Raw genomic sequence first — 20,830 nt, forward strand, 5'->3', positions numbered from 1 at the left:
TCAAGCTTCATCCCTTCTGTAACTTCATGTTATTTGGTAAAAAGAAAGAGTGTGATTGATGGGCCTTTTTTCTCTTTAACTTATCATTAGGAAGTAAATGTTGATTGTATAATGTAACGGCTAGGGAATAATGACACCATTGCTGTTTAGACTGATTCACTATAAGCCTCTTTCACCATGCAGTTCTATCTGCCACCAGATACGACCTCCTGTGAAAATGACGGCTCCATTTACAACACAAAGGAAGTGCGTCAACCATTGTACAACCACCCTATTAGCCTCTTACTGAGTCTCCCAGATGGTCATATTACAAATTGTAAACATAAGAGACTCTTCAATCTTTAGACTTTTGCTGCCAGGAGAAATATTCTGCTCATTTGGACCAAGGATGCTGCTCCATCAAAAAAGTTGTGGCACAGTCTTATAATGCAGTGTGTTCCCAGTGACTATATCTCTTGTATGTTTCACTCCTCACACCTTTAATATCGGAAGGATGAGGAATGGAGGCTGTGATACTGGTTGAGACAGATGAACATGTCATTCCATGCTGGTGTGTTGGGAGGACTGGGGCAGTCAAATTCAGAAAAACTGGTGGGCCTAAAGCTGTGATCTTTGTGTAATGTTTTATCCTGTTGAATGTTTTTCACATTTATTGCTTCCATGCCAGGTAGTCATAGAACAGTAAATTGACATACCAGGTATTTTGAATTTTAGCCATGTAGTTTTTTTAACATTTAATCTGTATGCATTTTTAATATTTTGTAATAAAGTATTTTTAAGATTATCTATTTGTAACTCTGCAGAGCATCAGTGGTCCATTAGCTGCTCTTGCCATGGGGCTGTTTGGTTTTGTTTAGTTTGGTCTTTTTCTTTGTCAAGTACACCCTGGCATGTGAGCCGGTAACAGGCAAATAGATATGAGGGTTGTCATTTCTTATGCTAGAGACGTGTAGTGGGTGTAACGTTAGATAGCTCATTGGAACTAGCAATAGATGCATGCTTCCTTCTGTGTGGTGATACGGTTGGCAAGTGTAGTTCAGTAGAGAGAAAATAGTTCCTGCATGAAACTGCTCACAACAAGATCTGTGGAATATTAGTTACTGGGTTATGATTTCTGGAAAGAGACATTGCTGCTGAGTTTTCAGGTGTAATTCTTTAGCACTCTGAGCACCACAACTGATTGCCATCTCATTATATTGGAGAGAAGGCAGATATCTCTACGGCTGATCTCTCCAACACTCTGTAACTCACACCAAAACAATCCAGACTGATAAATAGCCCTATAGGTAAGAGGAAAAATATGTATTGTGTCCATTTAAGGAGACCTGCCTCAACAAATGTCAGGTTTCAGTGTCAGATCAGAGAATTGAAAAAAAAAGCACTGCGTCCTTATCAAAAATAATTTTATTGATTCAGACAGAAGCAAAGAAGCAAACAGAAAAACACAGTGTTTTTGAGATGACCAGCCAAAGCTCTCCGTCGTGGACACAAGCCAAAAACAAATCCTGCTTATTCTTAAACCTTGTCCAGTGTGAACATATGCGTCGCTCCACAACACTTCATAAACAACCAGAGTAGCTGTTATGTGGACTCAGCAGTGTGATGTAATAATCAAAGAGGTGACATAACCCTCAGTGTGATGTACAGTAAGCCACCTCAAAAGGAGCTGAACAACAGAAGGCTGATCTGCTCTTCTCTGGTGAAAGTTAGTGTGGACCTGCTGGTCCTGTCACAGTATGTAATAATATGATGCAACAGTTGAGCCTACAACAAACGGTAAAACCCCACAAAGCATTAAGACCCAGGGCTGTTTTTAAAATCTGACTAAAATGAAATGCAGAAACATCTCACTTAATAATTAAAACACAAAAATCTCATTGATTGGAGGGAAAAACAGTCCATCTGTAATTTAAGATACAACAGAACATTTTTTTAAAATCAAAGAATAACCTATCTGAGTATTTAATTCAAATGATTCAAATATTTTTTATATGTAAATATATAAAAAATGGTTTTTTGGTCATAGTACACAGTGAAGCAGCGTAGGTCTCTGCCTACTGTGAGATTAAAAAAAAAAAATCAGACTGCTACAAATGACCATAACTTGCATAAAGCAACAAAAATCCCAAGAAAAAAATTAGTTGCATTTACTTAATCAAAATTTAAAAAAAAAATCTCATACTGGGTTTAATTTCAGCCTTCATAACTGGTCAAACAAAAATCAGAAATGAATTATCCTTAACTCAGGCACAAACCTCAAACCCACACAAAGGAGCCCACTGATGGAAACATACATCTATACGTACAGATTTTCCACAGTTAAGGCGCTGCCTGAAAAGCTCTGGAGGCCAGATTAAGTGTAAGGTTAGATAATTTACACAATTTCCAAAGATTTGGAAGGTAATCTGCTAATTCTCCCTTCTCTTCCTCTCCAGTTAGACACCACAACATTCAGGGTAAAACACGCTGTTGCCTACTTTGGCTGTAGGTAACAGATAAGTGAACCACCTAAGATTGCCCTAATCTCGACACATCCCCTTACACTAACCCAACCTTAGCCTACATGAACCTAATGAATGTTAATTATTGCTGCCTCTCCACAAATTTGGATACACTTTGGTTCAGGGTAGGGAAACTTTAGCCCGCCGTAGCCTGAGGCGGTTTTTAAAGAAAAGGTACATGGCCAGGAGACACATGGAGGAAAGGAAGTAAAGGATGACACACAGGCTGATGTCCACTTTGGAGAATCCGATGCTCAGCACAGACATCCAGCGTCCTCTGCGGCTCAACTCGGCCTCCTCAATAAAGTACTGGCCAGACAGTTCCCGCTTCTGCAGCCGCTTCCTTTGCCGCTCCACATCCATGTCAAAGTCTGCCTCCATAGGCTGCAGGCCCACCATCCCAAGCCCCGCGTCCAGCTCCATGCCGAGCCCGAACACAGGCCCGGGCTCCTGCTCCTCCTTCCTCTGCAGGGTGCGCTGTTTGACCCGGCTGGAGGCGGCCACCCGCAGCGCCTTGGCCTTGTAGTGCTGGTTGACGAATGAGTCGAGATCCACGATGTCCTCCTGCAGCTCTCGCATCCTCATCCCCACGATGCTCGGCTTCCTGTGGGGCTGCCGCCTGCCTCGACCCACTTCCATTTGGGGTTTGGCCCAGGGTGTCGTCTCAGATGTCTTACCTGCGATCTCAGCTGCTGCTGCCGCTCCTTCCCCGCCTTCCTCCTCTTCATCTGCTTCATCCTGCGGCCCCTCTTCTTCCTCCTCTTCTTGCACAGTGGGTTGCGATGGCAGAGGGTGTGTCATGGAGTCCAAGGCCTCCCTGGCTTTCCTCTGTGAATGTTTCTGAGCTTCTAAAGCTTGCTGCTGTCTTGCAAGTTTTTCCCTTTGTTTTTCCAGGATCACACTTTCATCTTCGAGGTAGTCTGACAGGGCAAGAAAAGAAAAACACGGGTGAATGATTTCTAAAGTCACAGAATCAAATGCTTTATCATCATCCTTAGTTTATTTGAATCAATGGTGAACCTTTAATTCAGCTCAGATACTCTTTCTTTAAAACTGAAGTGTGACAGCAAAAAGCTTACACATACTGAAAGAAAACTACTGTCCATAATTAAAACACTAGATTTGATATGATTTATGAATAAATGATTTAATTTGACAGGGTTTAGCAAACTCAAATTAAGTATGACTCTTAACACATTAGAAATGACTGAAAGATGTACTGTAATATGAATATGGGAGTTTTAGGGTGACGGTGGGATTACCTACACTCTTTGTTGCCTTGTAACCTTTTTGTCTTCTTTGTTCATTGGGGTTACTGTTGGTATGTATCTCCCTTGCTTCTTTAGCACTATGTTAAACACACCTGAATCGCTACAGTAGAGCCACGCCCCGTTTTTTAACAAGCATGGCCGACTATAAGTCAAGGAAGAAGTGAAAGGCAAATTTTATTCTATTAATTATATTGTTAAAGTACATAATTTGTGTTTAAACTGTGTTCAAAGTACACATGAGATGTAATATGACTTAAACATGTGAAAAATCACATGAAAGATATAAAATGTCCATCCACTGGATTGGATAGTGAATCTGTGTGTCAGTGGAAAATGAAAAAGGAAATACTGTTCTGAATTGATTTTCTAGAGATAGAGACAGCTTATAATACATTTTACACGGAATATTCTATTCTGTATGATATTCTATATCAAGAGCTTTCCAATGTACTGTTTTCTGGAGATACTTAAGAAATTAAGTTTATTTTGAGACATGGTGACAAATACAATACAAAATATATATGAAATGTGTTTTGAAGCATCACTTTATTCATTGATATGAGTTACCAATTCATAAATAATAAATAATGTTTTTTGCTAAAGAGGCCTGTTAAGACCATTTATTGTCATTTGTAGAATTCTGTGATTTCTGCGTTAAGATTTTTTATCCATTGGAATGGACAGAAAACAACAACAACAAAAAAAAAAACCCGACATAATTAAGTATCCTAATCAGATTTTTTCCTGCTAACTAAAAATCCACCATAACAATACTTTTTGGGTGTTTGGAACATTATTGGCTTCTGAACGGATTAAATAATTAAATGTATGGGATATGAGGTCTTCAGAAAAGATACTATGCCGTTAACCTGTACCTGTGAGGATGCTGCTGGATGAGAAGTAGGACATGAGGAAAGGGAGAACGTTCTCCTGGCTCCACTTGTGATCCCCATTGTCCTTCACCATATGACAGGCTGGACACATTTCTGGTGAAGGCCACTGGATCTTTGGGAAGTTGGGGTCTTCACTCAAAGCACCTGCAGACATAAACGCAGAGGTAGACTTACCGTATTGTACATTAATTAATTTTTTTTAATTTTTGTGTCAGACATTTAGCCCAACCTACATAGGATTAGGAGACACCATTAATTTACAGACATGCAAGAAAAACACTTCCCAAATTCAACATCAGGTAGAGTGAGTAACTGATAACACTAATGATCATTTTGTGGGTTAAGTATTCCTTTAAGTAAACTGGCTGCCAGTATTCTTTTTAAGTATATTTTTGAATGCAGGAATTTAAGTAAAGAAGCATATTTCCTTAGTACTTCACTAACTTATAAAATACAATATACGAGGTCAGAAAAAGGTTACAGGGGATCAGATTCATTGTCACATACAGGAATCACACACCATAAAGCGCTCTAGTCAGCTGCTTCATCCATTGTTGTTTCTTTTATTCTCCTTGTTGGTGCATTGACTTGAAGATGTAAGTGCTCTGAGGACTGGATGCAATCTGTGTTGAACCCATTTGATCTTGTCACAGTGCTCGTAAAGACTAAGTGCCTATATGCATATGTGTATGTATGTGTTTAAGTGTGTATATGTAAATCATCTGTCTGTGTTTGTGTGCATGTAATCTAGGGATTGATATTTGTGTGTATGTGTGTGGGTGAGAGAGAGTGTATGACAGGGTCTAACAATGATCAATGGGCTTCTGGGATGTCCCAGTGGGAGGGGTGGTGAGATAATAGATGTGGCCAAAGTGGACAGCTTCTCCACATGTACACACACAGACACCCACACCCACAGCCCCACACACACACACACACACACACACACACACACACACACACACACACACTCTGCTGTTTTCAGGCAGCAGACCTCGGTGCTCTGGACCACCTGTCTTGTCCCTTCACACCCCTTTGAAAGCAAAGTCCAATCTCTAAATTGAACATGAGAGCAACAGAAACCTCAGAGGGGAGCTGCTCTTCTAATGAATTAGAAACTTTCTCCTTTAACATGTTTTCTTTCATGTAGCCGCTGCCCACTAACATCCCTCTTCACTTACACACAACACAGCATCCATGCAAACAGACTGGCAGAGGTACAAAAAATACTCACGCACAACAGACACACTCTGCACAAATGCCCACAAGGACACACACACAGGGCAGCATCTAGTAATAAATTGCTTGTTGTCACCAACAGGCCATTGTGTGTGTGTGTGTGTGTATGTGTGTGTGAAAAGAAGGAAAAAAAGCAGAGCAGCAGCAGCAGCAGCAGGTCTGTCACTTTACAGCACTGTCAATTTACATCCTCCACCACCTCCGTCCCCGCTCCCTCCTCCTCCTCTCCGCCACTCAAGATTAATCTCAGTCATATGCATGTGTGTATGTACTCTGCATACAGTACTTTACATAAAGGATACATCAATTTTACTGTGTCCTGGATGGGCTGCAGCATGTGGGTGCTTTTATACATTTCAGCAGGTGAGAGCACACACATACACACACACACACACCCACACACACGCCACAGATGCCTCAGATCTCTTTCCTTATTCTAATCAGCTTGCCACGTTTGCGGCCAGGGTGACTTTAGCCATACCAGCCATATTGAGATTGCCACAATGGCCTGTCACGGAGATGTCATCACCACCGTGCATACATATTCATCAGGTATAAATATGTATTGTTCAGCACGTCAAACTAGCTTCCTCAGCACTAATTCTGTAAGTGAGGATCAGCTACACCGCATGGCACACTGAGCCATCGTGGCTGCTGGGGAGAGCTCATGATGTCAGACATTTTATGCTCATTAAAATAATCGAGACAAAACCTTAACTAGGAATTCTGTTTAATGTATGACAGATCTAACACTTGGGTGGGCCTCAATAGTTTTATCAATACTGACTTTAATGTGTCTCGAGCACACATTAAAACATACAGTACATACAGTATAACTGAAAACTGAACATTAAATCACAGTTACAAACTAGGGCTGGAACCATGTTACATTTTCACTACACGATTATCGCGGCCAGAAGAGTTCACAATAATGATATCACCGCAATATCTCTAAGATAAGAATTCACTTTATTATAAGAAAAAAATGTGAAATTTGTCTTGTGTCCCAAGATGTCAACTGTTTCACCTAAATACACAATAAAGAATAAATAAAAACATTTAACCAAACAACAAAACCACACTATCTGTCACAGAGTCAGAGTCTGTCACTAATACTGTACAAAAGCGTACAAAAAGAGCAGCTAAACTCAATGGATAGTGAAAAGGCAATCAGATGGCAATTTGGGAGGGACGCAGCAGGAAAGGAAAGAAACTGATTTATTTAAGAGGCGCTGATTATTATTATACATTATAATACATATATTATTGTTTCATTTTTAATATTGTGGTTAGTGTGACAACCCTATCACAAATATTTCAGGAATGATACAATTGAGTCCCAGACTAATTTCCATATAAACAAAGAGAGGCTGTCTGCATGCTGAAATCGGCACGCTCCCAGAATATTGCACAACGATGCAACTAGGGTTGCAACGATAGGAGATTTTCACAGTATGATAACCGCCTCAGAAAATATTGAGGTTTCACATTATCACGGTATTACAGAATTTAAATTATCAGTCAGAATGGCTCTCAAAGGAATGGAAGGGTTATTGTTGGTTGGAAAATTGTGTTATCACTATAATTGAAACTTGAAACCACTGTGTTAATGGGAGTATGTGTAAATAGTCTGACCTTAGAAAATAACTCAAATAAAGGTCAGAGTTTTCAATCTATGCATTTCTTTCAATATCATAGATAAGTAACTGTACGCTGTACGGTTTACCTTCAAACCGTTGTATCGCTGCAACCCTAGAGGAAACATTTCGACCTACAGGTAACTTGTTTTAACTCCCAGCACAACAGAAAACAAAGGAACAGATTGCCATCTGGGCACTGAACACGACATTGAGATAATCGAGGCTCTGTTGTTACAATTAAATATTATGGACCACATTGTGCTGCATTTTTACAGCTCTATCCTTTAAGGGTAACCATCCAGCTGCTGGAACTGCTGTTTCCCATCATGTGTCACTGACTTCAAGCCTAATGTAACCCTACCTGTAGTTTGTCCTTCTTGTCTCCTTGAACAGTTAGTTCATGATTTAAGTCAAAATTGTAATAATTTAATACTACTTTAGTCAGATTTCTTATATGGCTGTTGGCGTACAGACAATATTTAAAGTTTAAATGAAAAATAAATCTGCTTATATTTCTTGAGGTTTGTTCCATATCATTTTGTTCATAAAGCAACATGCATGGCTGACAATAAGTGTAACACTGCTGCTGGTTTGTTTCCAAGAATGGGAATTATGTTAATATGGAAGTGTTGTGGTTATAAAAGGTGAGACCTACAGTGCAAGAAGACGGTAAAGGCAAAAGGGGACAACACAAACCTATTATGACAAAACATTATGAAAACAACAGGGCAAACAGCAATTAATACAGTTCTTTTGTTTTATTTTCAATGATATAATTATCACAAAAGCCATCTGCAATATAGCAATAATATTTTAAGGCTATGTAATTCACCCCTGTATTAGCACGAAATACTCAGGTACCATTTTGGCACTAGCAGTGGTGTCGGGGTAGTTGATGAGGAGGGTGTACTACTCTGTGGGTGGGTTACTTGGGAGAAAGTGGGTATACTCTCCTATATATTCTAGCGGCTTTTTGGCTGACAGGTGAGTGTACGGTTAACAGCCAGAAAATAAGGTGGGTATACCCTGTATATCTGCGTACACCCTCCACTACACCACTGGACAACAGAATTAAAATATTTCAAAGGATACACAGTCTAATAAATCCCAGTATGTTATGTTATCCTGCATGAAGAAATGCACAAACCCTGCTCTGCATGTGAACTCACAGTCCTGAAGGCAGCCTGGCCTGCTGCTGTTAGTCTGTAGAAATGTGAATCAGTCTCAGCCTGTTGACAAGCAGCAACAGGACTGAGCTGCCACTGGTCTTAATTCTGCTGCTACGAGGAGGCTGAGGGCCCTGGGGCCTCTTTGTTGCCAGCTAAATTAATTGTTCGGCTGCTTTACAAATAGCTGCTCTTTCATGCTTGGCTGCTCCTGAAAGGAGGGGCGGGGAGGCCTGCTAAAGAGCTCCACTTTAGGCAAAGGCGAAAGGAGGGGTTGAGTGGATGGAGGGATGGAGTGTGCTCTCCTCAGGGAGACGCCGCTACTCATTGCTACAAACACAAGCCAAACCCCCGTCTCCTCCCCCTCTCTCTCTCTCTCTCTCTTCTTCTGATTCACCCGACTTATCCCCTGTGGACCCTGACTCACCCTCCACCATGACTAACTCCCCCGCCACACGCCACAACTTGACCCATGCTTGGGATGGCTGTGTGTGTGTGTGTGTTTGGGAGGGGGAGCGTGTGTGGTTTGTGTCATGGTGTTTGCCACCTGCTGTCACACAATACCTTGGGAATTGTGTGTGTGCGTGTGTGTATGTGTGTGTGTGTGGGCAAGAAGAGGACTAGTTCCTGGGGGACCCATCCTGCAAGGATGCTGTGCCATTACTTGTCAAGCGCAGGATATGAGTCCCAGGGGACGGTGAGTGGAAAGAGAGAAAGACCGCAGCAGAGATAGAGGAAGAGAGTGAAGACGGATGGATGAAGGTGGCGGGTTGAATAGTGTTTAAGTGTCTGGGGAGCAGACACACACGCAGGGACGGGTGTCCTTCTGGCCCCTGCTGTTCAGAGCACAAGCTGTCCCTGAGAGAGAAGAGGGGGCAGTCAACACAAACAAAAGATAGTGATTTAACAAAGTGGGCTGTTAATGACATCCCTGTGCCTAATAAAATCATATGAACACAGACAAGGGAGGAGGGATGCTTAGGAGCTGTTTAATACTCCCGAGCGAATGTGCAGAAGTGTGATATGCTCATACAGCACGGTCAAAAAAGAGAGAAAACTGTATATGCTTATCTGTGTACAGCCTACTAAAAGTGAATAAGTGGGTAATTATGCTGTGTTTAAATGGATGACCTGGATAAAAATTTGTAGTCACACATTCCTCAAAGACACAAATCCTACAGTGGAGAGTAGGGGTGGAGTCTGGAATACAGACCTACGAGGACAAGGTGAAAGGGCAGGATTTAGGGAAATGCATCTAGAGAAGATATGAATGAGACACGGTTGGCGACTGATGGGCGACAGTGGGAGGACAGTGGGGTGTGGGAGAGAATCAAAGGGTGTGGAGAAGGATGGAGGATGGCAGTGGGGGTCAAGAGAAAATGGGTGAGGCAGAGGCAGATGATACTTGGAGGACTAAGACGGGGTGACAGCTGGTGTCTGATCTCAGGATCCATCCACCCCTCACCCTCTTAGTCATATTATAAAAACAACTAACTGACCATGAGTGGAAACTGGAACTGAAGATCTTGCCCCAAAACTGAGTTAAGTAATGCTTAAGGTGTGGATGTGTAGATGCAGCTAAGAGGAGTGTGGAAAGAGGAAAGAAGGAAAAAGTAGGAGGGACATGGATTGCTTAGCACAGTAAGGTGTGCAACATGGACTTCGATTAGCTTCGCAGCACTCTTTTTTAATCAACAGGTCAGTTGTTGGTGTGAGGGGGGGGGGAGAGAAGGGGGACAACATACAGCAAAGAACCGTAGGTTACATTCGCTAAGCCACCCCCACTTTTGGAGCATTTAAATCCTCTCCCCGCCCACATAGTTTATTTTACCCAGAAATCCATCACAAAAATGGAAGCTTAAGATGCTGTGACAGCTGCCTCACTGAAATTTTAAGGAAACTTCTAATAAAAGAAACTTTACGACAGCTGTAACTGAAATAACAGAGAGGAGAATGACGTCTAGTTTGCACCAAAGGGATTCTGCAAGCTGGTGACAGACAATCACACTGACTCCTACCTGCCAGTCTGCTGTTGACTTGATTGTGTCTGGACCAAAGCCACAGGACCGCTGATGACCATGTGTTCACCTCCACCAGACTCTCCCTCGCCATGGACTCAAAGTGCTCGGCACACGCCCTGCAGCCAAAGAAGTTGTGGACGTAGTTTCTCATTGCATTCAGCACCTCCTGGGAATCTAGAGAAAGATTACATTTTGTGATGAAAATTAATTTCGAGAACATTTAAATGTGCCATGTATGTCAAAATAAAAACAATATCACAAACTCCATCTTAACACCAAATTTTGTTCTGAGTCAAGATGTTACGCAGTTAAAAAACCTAAACACTGACTTTTGGTTTCACGTGGGATACGAACATCATTCTCTGGGTAAAAGTCCTATGTTTGTTTGACCCATCCACTCACCCCTTCCTGCCACCCTACTCAAGACTTGCCGCAGAGGGGTTTACACTGGAGTTAGCTGAAAGCTTGGTTTGTCTAATACAGACACTAAAGGGTGTCAGAATCTGATGCTGACCTAGGGAATGAGAACGGGCTATGCCCCAATATTGTTACTTTATATGTTTTGTGGGTAATATCTTTAGTAATATGCTACAAAACTAGAATTACCGCTTCATTGTTGTATGCCTGAGCATGCAAGTCAAGTTGCAGTTCCAATTTACATCCATGTCTGTGAAAACATGGATGCTTCACACACATTTTCCCCCCAACAACACAGGAGTTCCAAACAATTTCAGTTTCAAGATGGCCACCCAAGATTAGTGTCACCAATTCAGTATCTAACCAAACGTTTTCCCTTCTGTTCCTGAGATATGACTTTGAGTAATGGCCAGAAGTGTTTTTGCAGAAAACTGTGATGTCACAGAGAAGCTGACCTTTGACCTTTCAGATGTTAAATATCATTACTATCATTACATCCTATTAGACATTTGTGTGAAGTTTTGTCATAATTAGCGTATGAATTCTTGTGTTATGGCCCAAAGGCCAAAACATGTTTTGAAAGGACACAGTGACCTTTGGCCACCAATATTGAATTACTTGTCCAAGTGGACGTTTGTGACAAATATGAAGAATTCTTCAGATATTATGTTCATGATAATGCCTCTGGCCAGAGAAAGGCATAAAAACGGTGGTTAATGCTGTTACAAAAAAACCCCCAGCATGTTTAAATGAATCTCATGGATTACCTCCTCTTCACAAGTAGAAACCAGTCATTTTTTCTTTTATAAAGCACAATCACCTGCTCTTACAATGCTGGTTGTCTCTATACATTAACTTGCTTGCTAATGGCAGTGTGGGTCCACAGCTTCCTGGATTCCCACGGTTATGTGGGCCAGGAGTCACAGAGAGCTGGGTTAACCCCACATTGTGATGAATTATCTATGCGAATGGGATAACCCAATCTGGAGATTAAATACAGTTAACCCTCTGTGTGAATGGTGGCTGTGCTGTTGTCTCAGGACTTTAACAGTCCACAAACATATTTTCCTGGAGCTGTTTGCCTTTGTTCTCGGCTTAACAGGACCTTCAGATGAACTGTCCTGACAGTTGGAGTGTGTGTGTGTGCTCTTTATGAAAGTAAGGATGGGCTGGTGTTTAAACCTTTACTAATGTGTTCACACCTTTAATAATCTGTGTATTGTGTAAATGGTTTTATGTTATGGTCAATACTGTACAGTATGTTTGTGTATCCATCCATTAAGTTGGTGGTCTGTGGGGGGCCAGATGGACGCCCCTTTTGACCAGTCCATCTGCAGGTCACATGATCGTCCGTAAACCTCAGGATTAACCTCTGTGTGTGTGTGTGTGTGTGTGTGCGTGTGTGTGTGTGTGTCTGTTGAAGGGAGATTAACGTCTCTGCCAGGAGTGGAGCCTCTGGTCATCTGCCTGTTTTATTAACCACTCACATTCCACTAATCTAATTTAATCCCTTTTCACACAGTCACAATTAGGCTCAATTTTGTTTGTGACAATGACAAAAAAAGGAAAGCAGGGAAGAGAAGAAGAAAGAAATCTGGTAAAGACTTTTCTGAAATATTTGTTTGTTTTTCTGTGTTAAATCTTGTCTCTGTGTGATGTTAAATCAGGCCAGTGTGGAAAAAAATGGACCAAACATTCCTCAGCTAATTTGTTTATAAAGCCTCGCAAAGCCCTCATCCTCAGTCTGCCCCTGTCTTTGTGAACTTTCAGTGGCCGTTTTCATTCAAAGCAAGACAATCTGTGTGTGTGTGTGTGTGTGTGTGTGTGTGTGTGTGTGTGTGTGTGTGTGTGTACCTCTGCCTGTCCCAGCGCTCTTAGCCTGGACAGTGAGGACATGGAAGAGAGTCCACATCCCACAAGGATAACGTCTCAGGTGGGGTTGTGAACTCTGACAGCCCACCCACCTCACTCCGTCAGGCAGGGCAGCATCTAGAGACTGAGGGCGAGAGAAAGAAAGAAAACAGACAAACAGATAACCCTCAAATGGGAAGCAGCAAACAAAGTAAATAGCTTAAAGGATCAGTCTGGTTATAGTCTATATTTCTCCTATTGTCAACAAATCCCCCAAGAAGACCAAAACCAAAACCAACAACCAACAACCTGATCCCATAACAAGTACTATCGCCGTAACCAAAGTCTGATTCTGTTAATGTTTTTGTTTTATGTCTCCACTGCAGACAAAGAAACTCTCAACCCTGCACTCTGGCACCAACATCTTTCTTTTAAGTGCAAACAGCCCTGGTTGGGAACCACTGTGAACCATATGCAGATGAAAATATAACAAATAAATTATTTAATCCTGTTTGAGTTTGAATGTTGTTAAATGATTGTTTCAGGAAATTTAGCCTTTTCTTAAAATATAAGTACACACAACCAATTTTATGACATCCTCAGTGGGACTGAATGTCTATATGCCTCAGAGAAAGTAGGGAAGTTGAAAAGCACTAAGTGCTGGACTAACTAGCATTGATGGTTTTGGTCTTTTTCATGGGAAGATTTGTTGACAAATCCCCTTGTAGTCAAGACCACCTTATTTTGCTGATGCCTATCACTGCCTGCAGGTACCGCTGGAAGAGGGAGAAGGGGCTGGTTTGTCTCAGCCAGCAGCCAAGTTTACAAGAATTTGCCAATTTTAAGACACACAGCGTACAAAGACTACAGACATGTACAGAGACCCTGCATTGACTGCTTTGGCCTGTTGCTGAAATAAGTGTGTGTAACATTTCACTATTAGTCGAGTGCTTGTGTGCTTTTGTAAAATGCAGTGGCGTTGGACAAAAGACTGCAGACTGAGATGACTGAAATAGCGAAAGATGGTCCAACAAAGCACAAGAACAAGACAAGTGCAAGACTTAAAAAAAAATGTGTGATCAAGACTGGACTCAAGTATTACAGCCCTGGATGCCACTGTGGTAAAAACAACTGGGTCACTTTCCGTTTCCTCAGAGCCCAGCAACTACCAACAACACATGATACACTGCATTTTGTTTTCCACAGTTACTTCTGTTGCTCCACAGTCCGCCATTTTCACTACTTGGGAAAGTAACTTTAAAGAACTTCTACTGATCTGCTTTGGTAACAGGAGATAGCTACCGGGAGTTACCAGGGAAAACAAAAGTGCTATCCTCTTCCTGTTGTGGTTGTGCAATCATTGAGGTACTTCGTTCAAGCCTTCATTTTGCCAGGAGATTGAACCCGGTGGCAGACAGAACTGCATACTGAAAGTGAGGCTTATAGGGAACCAGTATGAACGCTGATAGTGTCATTATACTAAGGCAATCAACACTTACTTCATAATGATAAGTTTAAGCAAAAAATGTGTCTATTTCCATTTTGAATGAGACCAAATTCCAAAGATTCCCTAAAAAGTGGAGCCTCTTCAGCATCTCCTAACCTGTTCAACTTAATAAAAGCTGTTCCACGTAGTTTTCTTGATCAATAAGAAGTCAATCTCAGGTTAATGGCTCAGCCCTCCACTAATGAACAGAAGCTATCCAGATCTCTAACCACGAGCCACAGTTGAATCCAATAACATATTTTCTCTGACATAAAGTCGTTTCTCTCGCCGCACTGCATCGCCATCGCTGCCGTGATTGACAGGGTTACTCACATGTCAATAGTAAAGATTTGGTATGTGAGTGTGTGTGTGTATAGAGTCCATTTCCTCTGAGGACGAAGTCTATTCATACCTTCCCATTGATTCATTGATCAATTGATTTGCCTGCTAAAAGCTAATGATGTAAGTAAGTGACTCTTTCAATTTGCGAGGGGCGGTACTGGAGGCATGCAGGCTTCATTCCAAAGACAACAGCACATAGATCCTCAGCTGTATGTGCTGGCACCGAGACAAGGGCAAAGTACATATTGAAATATCTGGATATTTATAAAATATCTTTTTACCTACTCTATCTTAATTTACAAGATCACAGTTTAACATTTCTTTGAAACAGTAGGCATCACTTTGGTGCCTCTGAGGTGGTTCTGAACTCATTATGTGTCCAGACTGACAGGTGACCTTGATATCTCGGTGTAACGAAGAGGCTACTCCCAGACGGACGTGCTCACATCAGTCTGGGTGCATTTTGTGATGCCCTACCCTCTGTTCTCCCTGCAGCTGCTTTACCTGTCTGCTCCTCTCTTCCTCTCCCTTTAAGATGCCCGCCTGCTCAGGCTCACAAAAGTACGTTCTTTCTCTCAATTTGCATTAATGTGCTTCCTCGATGCAGCATGTAATGGACAGACCACTTCTGAATCAAATGAATACCAAAGATGGAAGACAGGCTTAAAAAGTTAACTAAGCGTACTTTAGATGTCGGCTTGACTGACAATAATAAGCCCAAGTTCATATTAATATTGATGCATAAGGTCAAAACACATTGGATCTTTAGCTACACAGCTTTGTTTTGACTCACCTGAGTTGTGTTATCCAGCATCTGTCTGAATGCCTCATAGGTTATCTTTTCGCCAGCGTAGTTCTGTAGCTGAGCGTGGACAGACCTCAAGAGGTTCATCACCACTGGGCGGCCTGGAAAGTACTGTAGACATAAACAACAGGGCACAATGGAAATAGGTGTTAAATGTTGATTTTGGAGCAGGTGAGAAGCAAGAAGGAATGCAACTGACCCTTTATTTTTTTTTTTATTAATCTGTTCGACATTTAGTCTGAAAAAAGGTGAGAAATACCCATCGCATTTTCCCAGGAACCAAAGTGACGTCATCAGACTGCTTGTTTTGTGCGACTGACAGCTCAAAACCAAAAAGTGTTCAATTTTCTATCACATTGGAGAAGAAATCTGCCAGAGTATAGAGATGAAATGGTTGCCGATTTTATGATAGACCATGGTAAAATTACCTATGGACTAGTACTGCTGTTTCAAAATTCAATAATCATTAAAACTGTGTTTGATTACGGTGCTTTGAAAAACTCACAATAAATACTGTCCAGCATCAACCAAAGTCCAACAGTCTCCTGGATGCACGGTCACAAGGTGCTATCTTTAATGTTAATATAAATTTGATATGGTTTTCATGTGTTTTGCATAAAGTTTTGGCTGTGTTGTTTTCATACTTATCTAAACAAAGTGTTCTTAATTTTATTAGTTTTCAATTTTTAACAACATCAGCACATTTAAACAATACTGCAACAATAGTGATAATAGTAATGATTTAGATCACTATTACTGTGATATTTTTATGCCATTTCATCTCTTACTGAGTAACTGATTAATCAACTAATTGTTTTAGCTCTAAGTGCAAGTATAGTTTATTAAGAAGAAACCAAAAATCCTGCAAACTGTCAGTTACTTTTAATCACTTCCTTCAATTGTGATATTTCTGTCGGTAGATTACTGTTAGATTTATTCATTCAGTATAGTTTATAAAATCTAAATAAAGTTACAGCTCTGATATTAATGGCATGTTTTAGTCAACACTAGCGTTACAGTGATAAATATACCATGGACTAAAAACAGATGGCTATCCTACCGAGTACATGTGCTTATCTGGAGTATCGAAAAAGTAATGCAGCCAGACAGAGAATCTCACCTGTGCATCTCCTTTTCTCCTCCAATGCCTGTCAGACTTTTTATATAAACTTCCTTTACAAAATGGTCCCAAGTTTCACTTCTAATAAAAAAATCTTCTCTTTTCATTCCTTTAAGGGTCACTGTAACTGATACTACTACCACTACTACTACTACTAATAATAATAATAGCTGTGTCATACTGTATACCTGAGGCCATAAAATCATGCTAATTTCTGTGACAGTAGTCTTACTGTCAGAATCTCATATCATTACAACCCTAGTCAGTATACAAAACTCTAAATGTTAAAAGTTTTCACCACATATCAGCTTTAAAATGTAGACTGTTCATGTTGTCATGTATATATCTTTTATTTATAAAAGCTTTACGACTGTTATTTTCCATGTGCTAATATTAATACTTTCACACTCCCTTGCCTGACATGAATTGTTCAGATCAACATATTCACCTTTGATTAACATAATTTTTGTCCTTCTGTTACACATGATATACCAAGCAGAAAGGTGATGCCTAGATTGTCAGTTAACAAACTCACCCTCAACTATGTTGTGCAAATGTTTTATGTGCTGCACAGAAGTTGTGGTTTGAGTGTTTTTCCTCTAAAGAAACTCACTACATGTGACAGCAGCCGAACTTAAGCCTCTTCCTTCATTAAGATCCATTTCCTAAGCCACTAACAACCACTTAGCCAATGTCTACTCAGTGCTTCCTCCTGATGTGTATTTATATCCTTTCAAACCAGTACCACCATAGTAACAACCACAACTAGAGGAAACATGATACTGTAACTAGCAGAGGTAGGTACACGAAAAGAAGGAGGAAATCCAGCTGATGGAAGTCTGAGAACAGTGATGACAGAGTGAAGACAGATACAGACAAACGTGTCTTCACACATAAGGTACCAACAATAGAAACAGCTGATGTCTTCAGAAAAGAGCACTTTTATAAATTTCAGCTAAATGTGCTTTCTATTCTTACTGTAAGCCTCTCTGTGGAACACTTTATGGTAATGGTCCCATTTCTCAGAAACAGGCACAGCAAAGGGATCAAGCTTTTATTCAAGACCTAAACATCAGGCAAATAGACGACTTCCATGGTAACTTTCGTTTGGGTCTAAAACTACAGTAAAGGATTTTCATTAGGGAATGATCAGCAATTTTCTTTCAAGTAATTGAATAATCATTAATCTATAAAATGTCAGAAAACACAATTCCTGTTATAATTCCCCAAATTTCAAGGTGACGTCTTCAAATGTCTTTTTTAGTCAGACCAACAGCCCAAACAAACAAACAAACAAAAAGGTATTCAGTTTATCATGAGGTATGATAAAAGGGCATCAAATCTTCACATCTAAGAAGCTGCATTCTTTGGTATTCTTGCTTAAAAAATTACTAAAACCATTATTTAATTTAAAAAATAGTTGCCAAGTTACTTTCTGTCAATGAACTAAGACTAACAGAGTGATTGTTACAGCTCTACTTTAGTTGTTTTTAATTAAAATAACATGGTAAAAGCATTACTCAATTATTTTTCTAATCAAAGCTCTTGTAAAAGTGTATAGGGACTAAAGATTTCTATAAAGTTGTGGTGAATCTGAGAGACAAAGAAAGCAGAACTTGCGTCATCCATCATGTGGACCTTTTTCGATTTGCATCACTGAGTCCTTTTAACTTGGCCTCCACCATTTGTCCAACTAAATACACCTGCATACACTGGCAATCTTGCACACACACACAATTTTCAGTCGGCGGCTCAGCCGTCTATTCATTGCCCTCTAACAGGATCTGTGTGTTACACCCTGACCACTTAACCAGACCCCCAGTGATTTACTTAAACCTTCTTGTCCAAGGCCAACAGAGTCTTGCTCTGTCCTTCCATCTGCACCATACGGCTCATGACTCCATGCAGCACCTTTCACCTTTCATCAGCTTGGCCTACAGAAAACTGTGTCGCTGTGTAAACAGCTGTATTTCAACATATCAGTTCGTACCGGACCATTAAAGTTTAAACTACAAGCAACACACGAGCAGCTGCCTTACATAAGTAAGAATAACAGTCAATCACTTAAACACCAAACACTCACAATGTTGGTGACAGCAACAATACGCCTGATCACATAACCAGTTATCAGATACGGGCGAAAAAAACAACACTTTTATAAATCCCTGCTGATATTAATCACTTACGAAAACTGATTTAAATGCTGTTGCACATCAAACACTTTCCCTTTCAGCAGCAGATATCTGGCTACACACACGCATGCACCCATGCACGCACACACACTACACTAAAGGTGGGATGTAAAGAGCTGACAAAGGCCTCTGATGTGTGCTGCTCACTGCTGGGAAAGTGATATAATAGGTTTAGGTCTGGATCTGAGGTCCGGATGCCAACTGGTCAGAAAAGCTCATTAAACAGCCACATGAATTTAACCAGAAGAGAAAACGCAGGTGTTTCCCGCTAATGGGCTTAACTCAGCATCACCACAGCAACACTATTCATGAGCTCGCTGCATCTGGTGATCGCCTAAAAACTAAAACATTCACCATGTTCAACTTTTTATTTGTGCAAATGCTATGTATGGACTCAGATATTAGTCTGTGTCATCTTGCTCTGTTTCATTACCATACGTCTTATCTTACATTGATTTCTCCTCCTAACCTCACTGCTGGCCTTGATCACTGATGGCGTACAATGTCAATCAATATGCCAAATGTATTTCACTGATATGTTGATGAATTATGTGCCAAAAACAGTGACAGGCGATGAAGGAAAGACACAGCACAAGCCACAGCCGACACTTTCAGGCAACAGTGGGACACTTCAAATTTAATTTAACAGACTTGCAGTAAAAAAAGATGCGACACTAAAGCGATTTAAAAAATGTTATACCAAAACCAATGCTGCCTGTTTTCCACATATAAAATGTACTTACAGAACACTCCTCTCCTTTATGAATACTCACTCTCAGTGTAAGTGTTTAGTAATTAACTATGAGAGGCAACAGTGATGCATGTTTTAGATGATGATGATTAAACGTTACCATACGCTACCTCACAGCACCAACAATATTAGTCGGTAAAGTTATTTTTATTTTATGCGATTGCAATCACCCAAGGAAAATGTGGTTGTAATAATCAGGCACATTTCTGAAGATTTATTTCTTCTATTCTTCTTCTCAATAAATGTTAATTGAAAACTTTTATTCAGTGAGTTGTTGTCATTTTTTGCAGGATAATGTGCAAGGTGCCACACGTTTCTGTGGTATTTATAATACTATTTGGCTATAGAAAAATGTGATGAACAATTTCAAATGGCTCGTATAATATACACAGTATTTTTTTGAACAATGTTCAGCCTTACAGATTAATGGTCAATGTTTACTGTTGTCTGAATGTTTCCTTAATTTTAGACTAGTCCACTTGTCTAAGTTTAAACTACATGAGGGGAAAGTAGTCATTAGGAACAACTCTAGCCGACATAACGATTTAATCGATTATAAGATAAAGTTCAGTAGTAGTATAATAAGTTATAGTTATAATAGTTATTGTACTGTGTTCAATGTTAAGTGAATTAGTGAGATGCTAGATTCTCAAGACCTGTCGACAGGAGGCTTTTCATACATTAAAACTGAAAAAAGAATATGCATCCACAAATATACACATGAGAATTCATCCACAAATCCATACACAGAAATTCATACACATATATTGTAGACATATTGGGAATACCTAGTGAATAAACTCTATTTAAACTCTATCTATCATCTCTACTAGATATCTTCCTCTACATTTTTAGGGAGAGAAAACACACTCAAACACGTACACTTCTCCTCCTCTAACCCTGTATCCCTCCTGCCCCCAACCCAGTTGGACCATGACAATCCCCTTCACCCCAGCAATATGTCATCCCTGATCCGATTAGTATCAGCAGCACTTGAGAAACCGCAAGCTCCTTGTGGTGAGGGTCCCGAGAGGGAGGCATCTGTTGGCTGCAACAGGGCAGACCGGGCCAGGCGCAGGGCAGAAAAGAGGGGTGAAGCCCCTTGGTCATAATCTAACTGCAGTAAACCTAGGGA

The 20,830-nt window shown here is 40.6% G+C and overlaps 1 protein-coding gene across 1 annotated transcript in view; it reads right to left on the reverse strand.

The window, feature by feature from the left end:
- Positions 1–1,386: 1,386 nt before the first annotated feature.
- The window catches only part of qsox1 (quiescin Q6 sulfhydryl oxidase 1), a 34,052-nt gene continuing 14,608 nt past the window's right edge, over positions 1,387–20,830 (reverse strand). Inside the window, exons 9-13 of the mRNA XM_049587673.1 lie at positions 15,621–15,743; positions 13,003–13,144; positions 10,729–10,905; positions 4,648–4,809; positions 1,387–3,421 (exon numbers count right to left, since the gene is read on the reverse strand). Of these exons, the coding sequence (XP_049443630.1) occupies positions 2,622–3,421; positions 4,648–4,809; positions 10,729–10,905; positions 13,003–13,144; positions 15,621–15,743 (1,404 nt within the window). The 3' untranslated portion in view covers positions 1,387–2,621. The remainder of the gene's footprint in view (positions 3,422–4,647; positions 4,810–10,728; positions 10,906–13,002; positions 13,145–15,620; positions 15,744–20,830) is intronic.

The sequence above is a fragment of the Epinephelus fuscoguttatus genome, linkage group LG10 (genome assembly GCF_011397635.1).
Source record: "Epinephelus fuscoguttatus linkage group LG10, E.fuscoguttatus.final_Chr_v1".
Lineage (NCBI taxonomy): Eukaryota > Metazoa > Chordata > Actinopteri > Perciformes > Serranidae > Epinephelus > Epinephelus fuscoguttatus.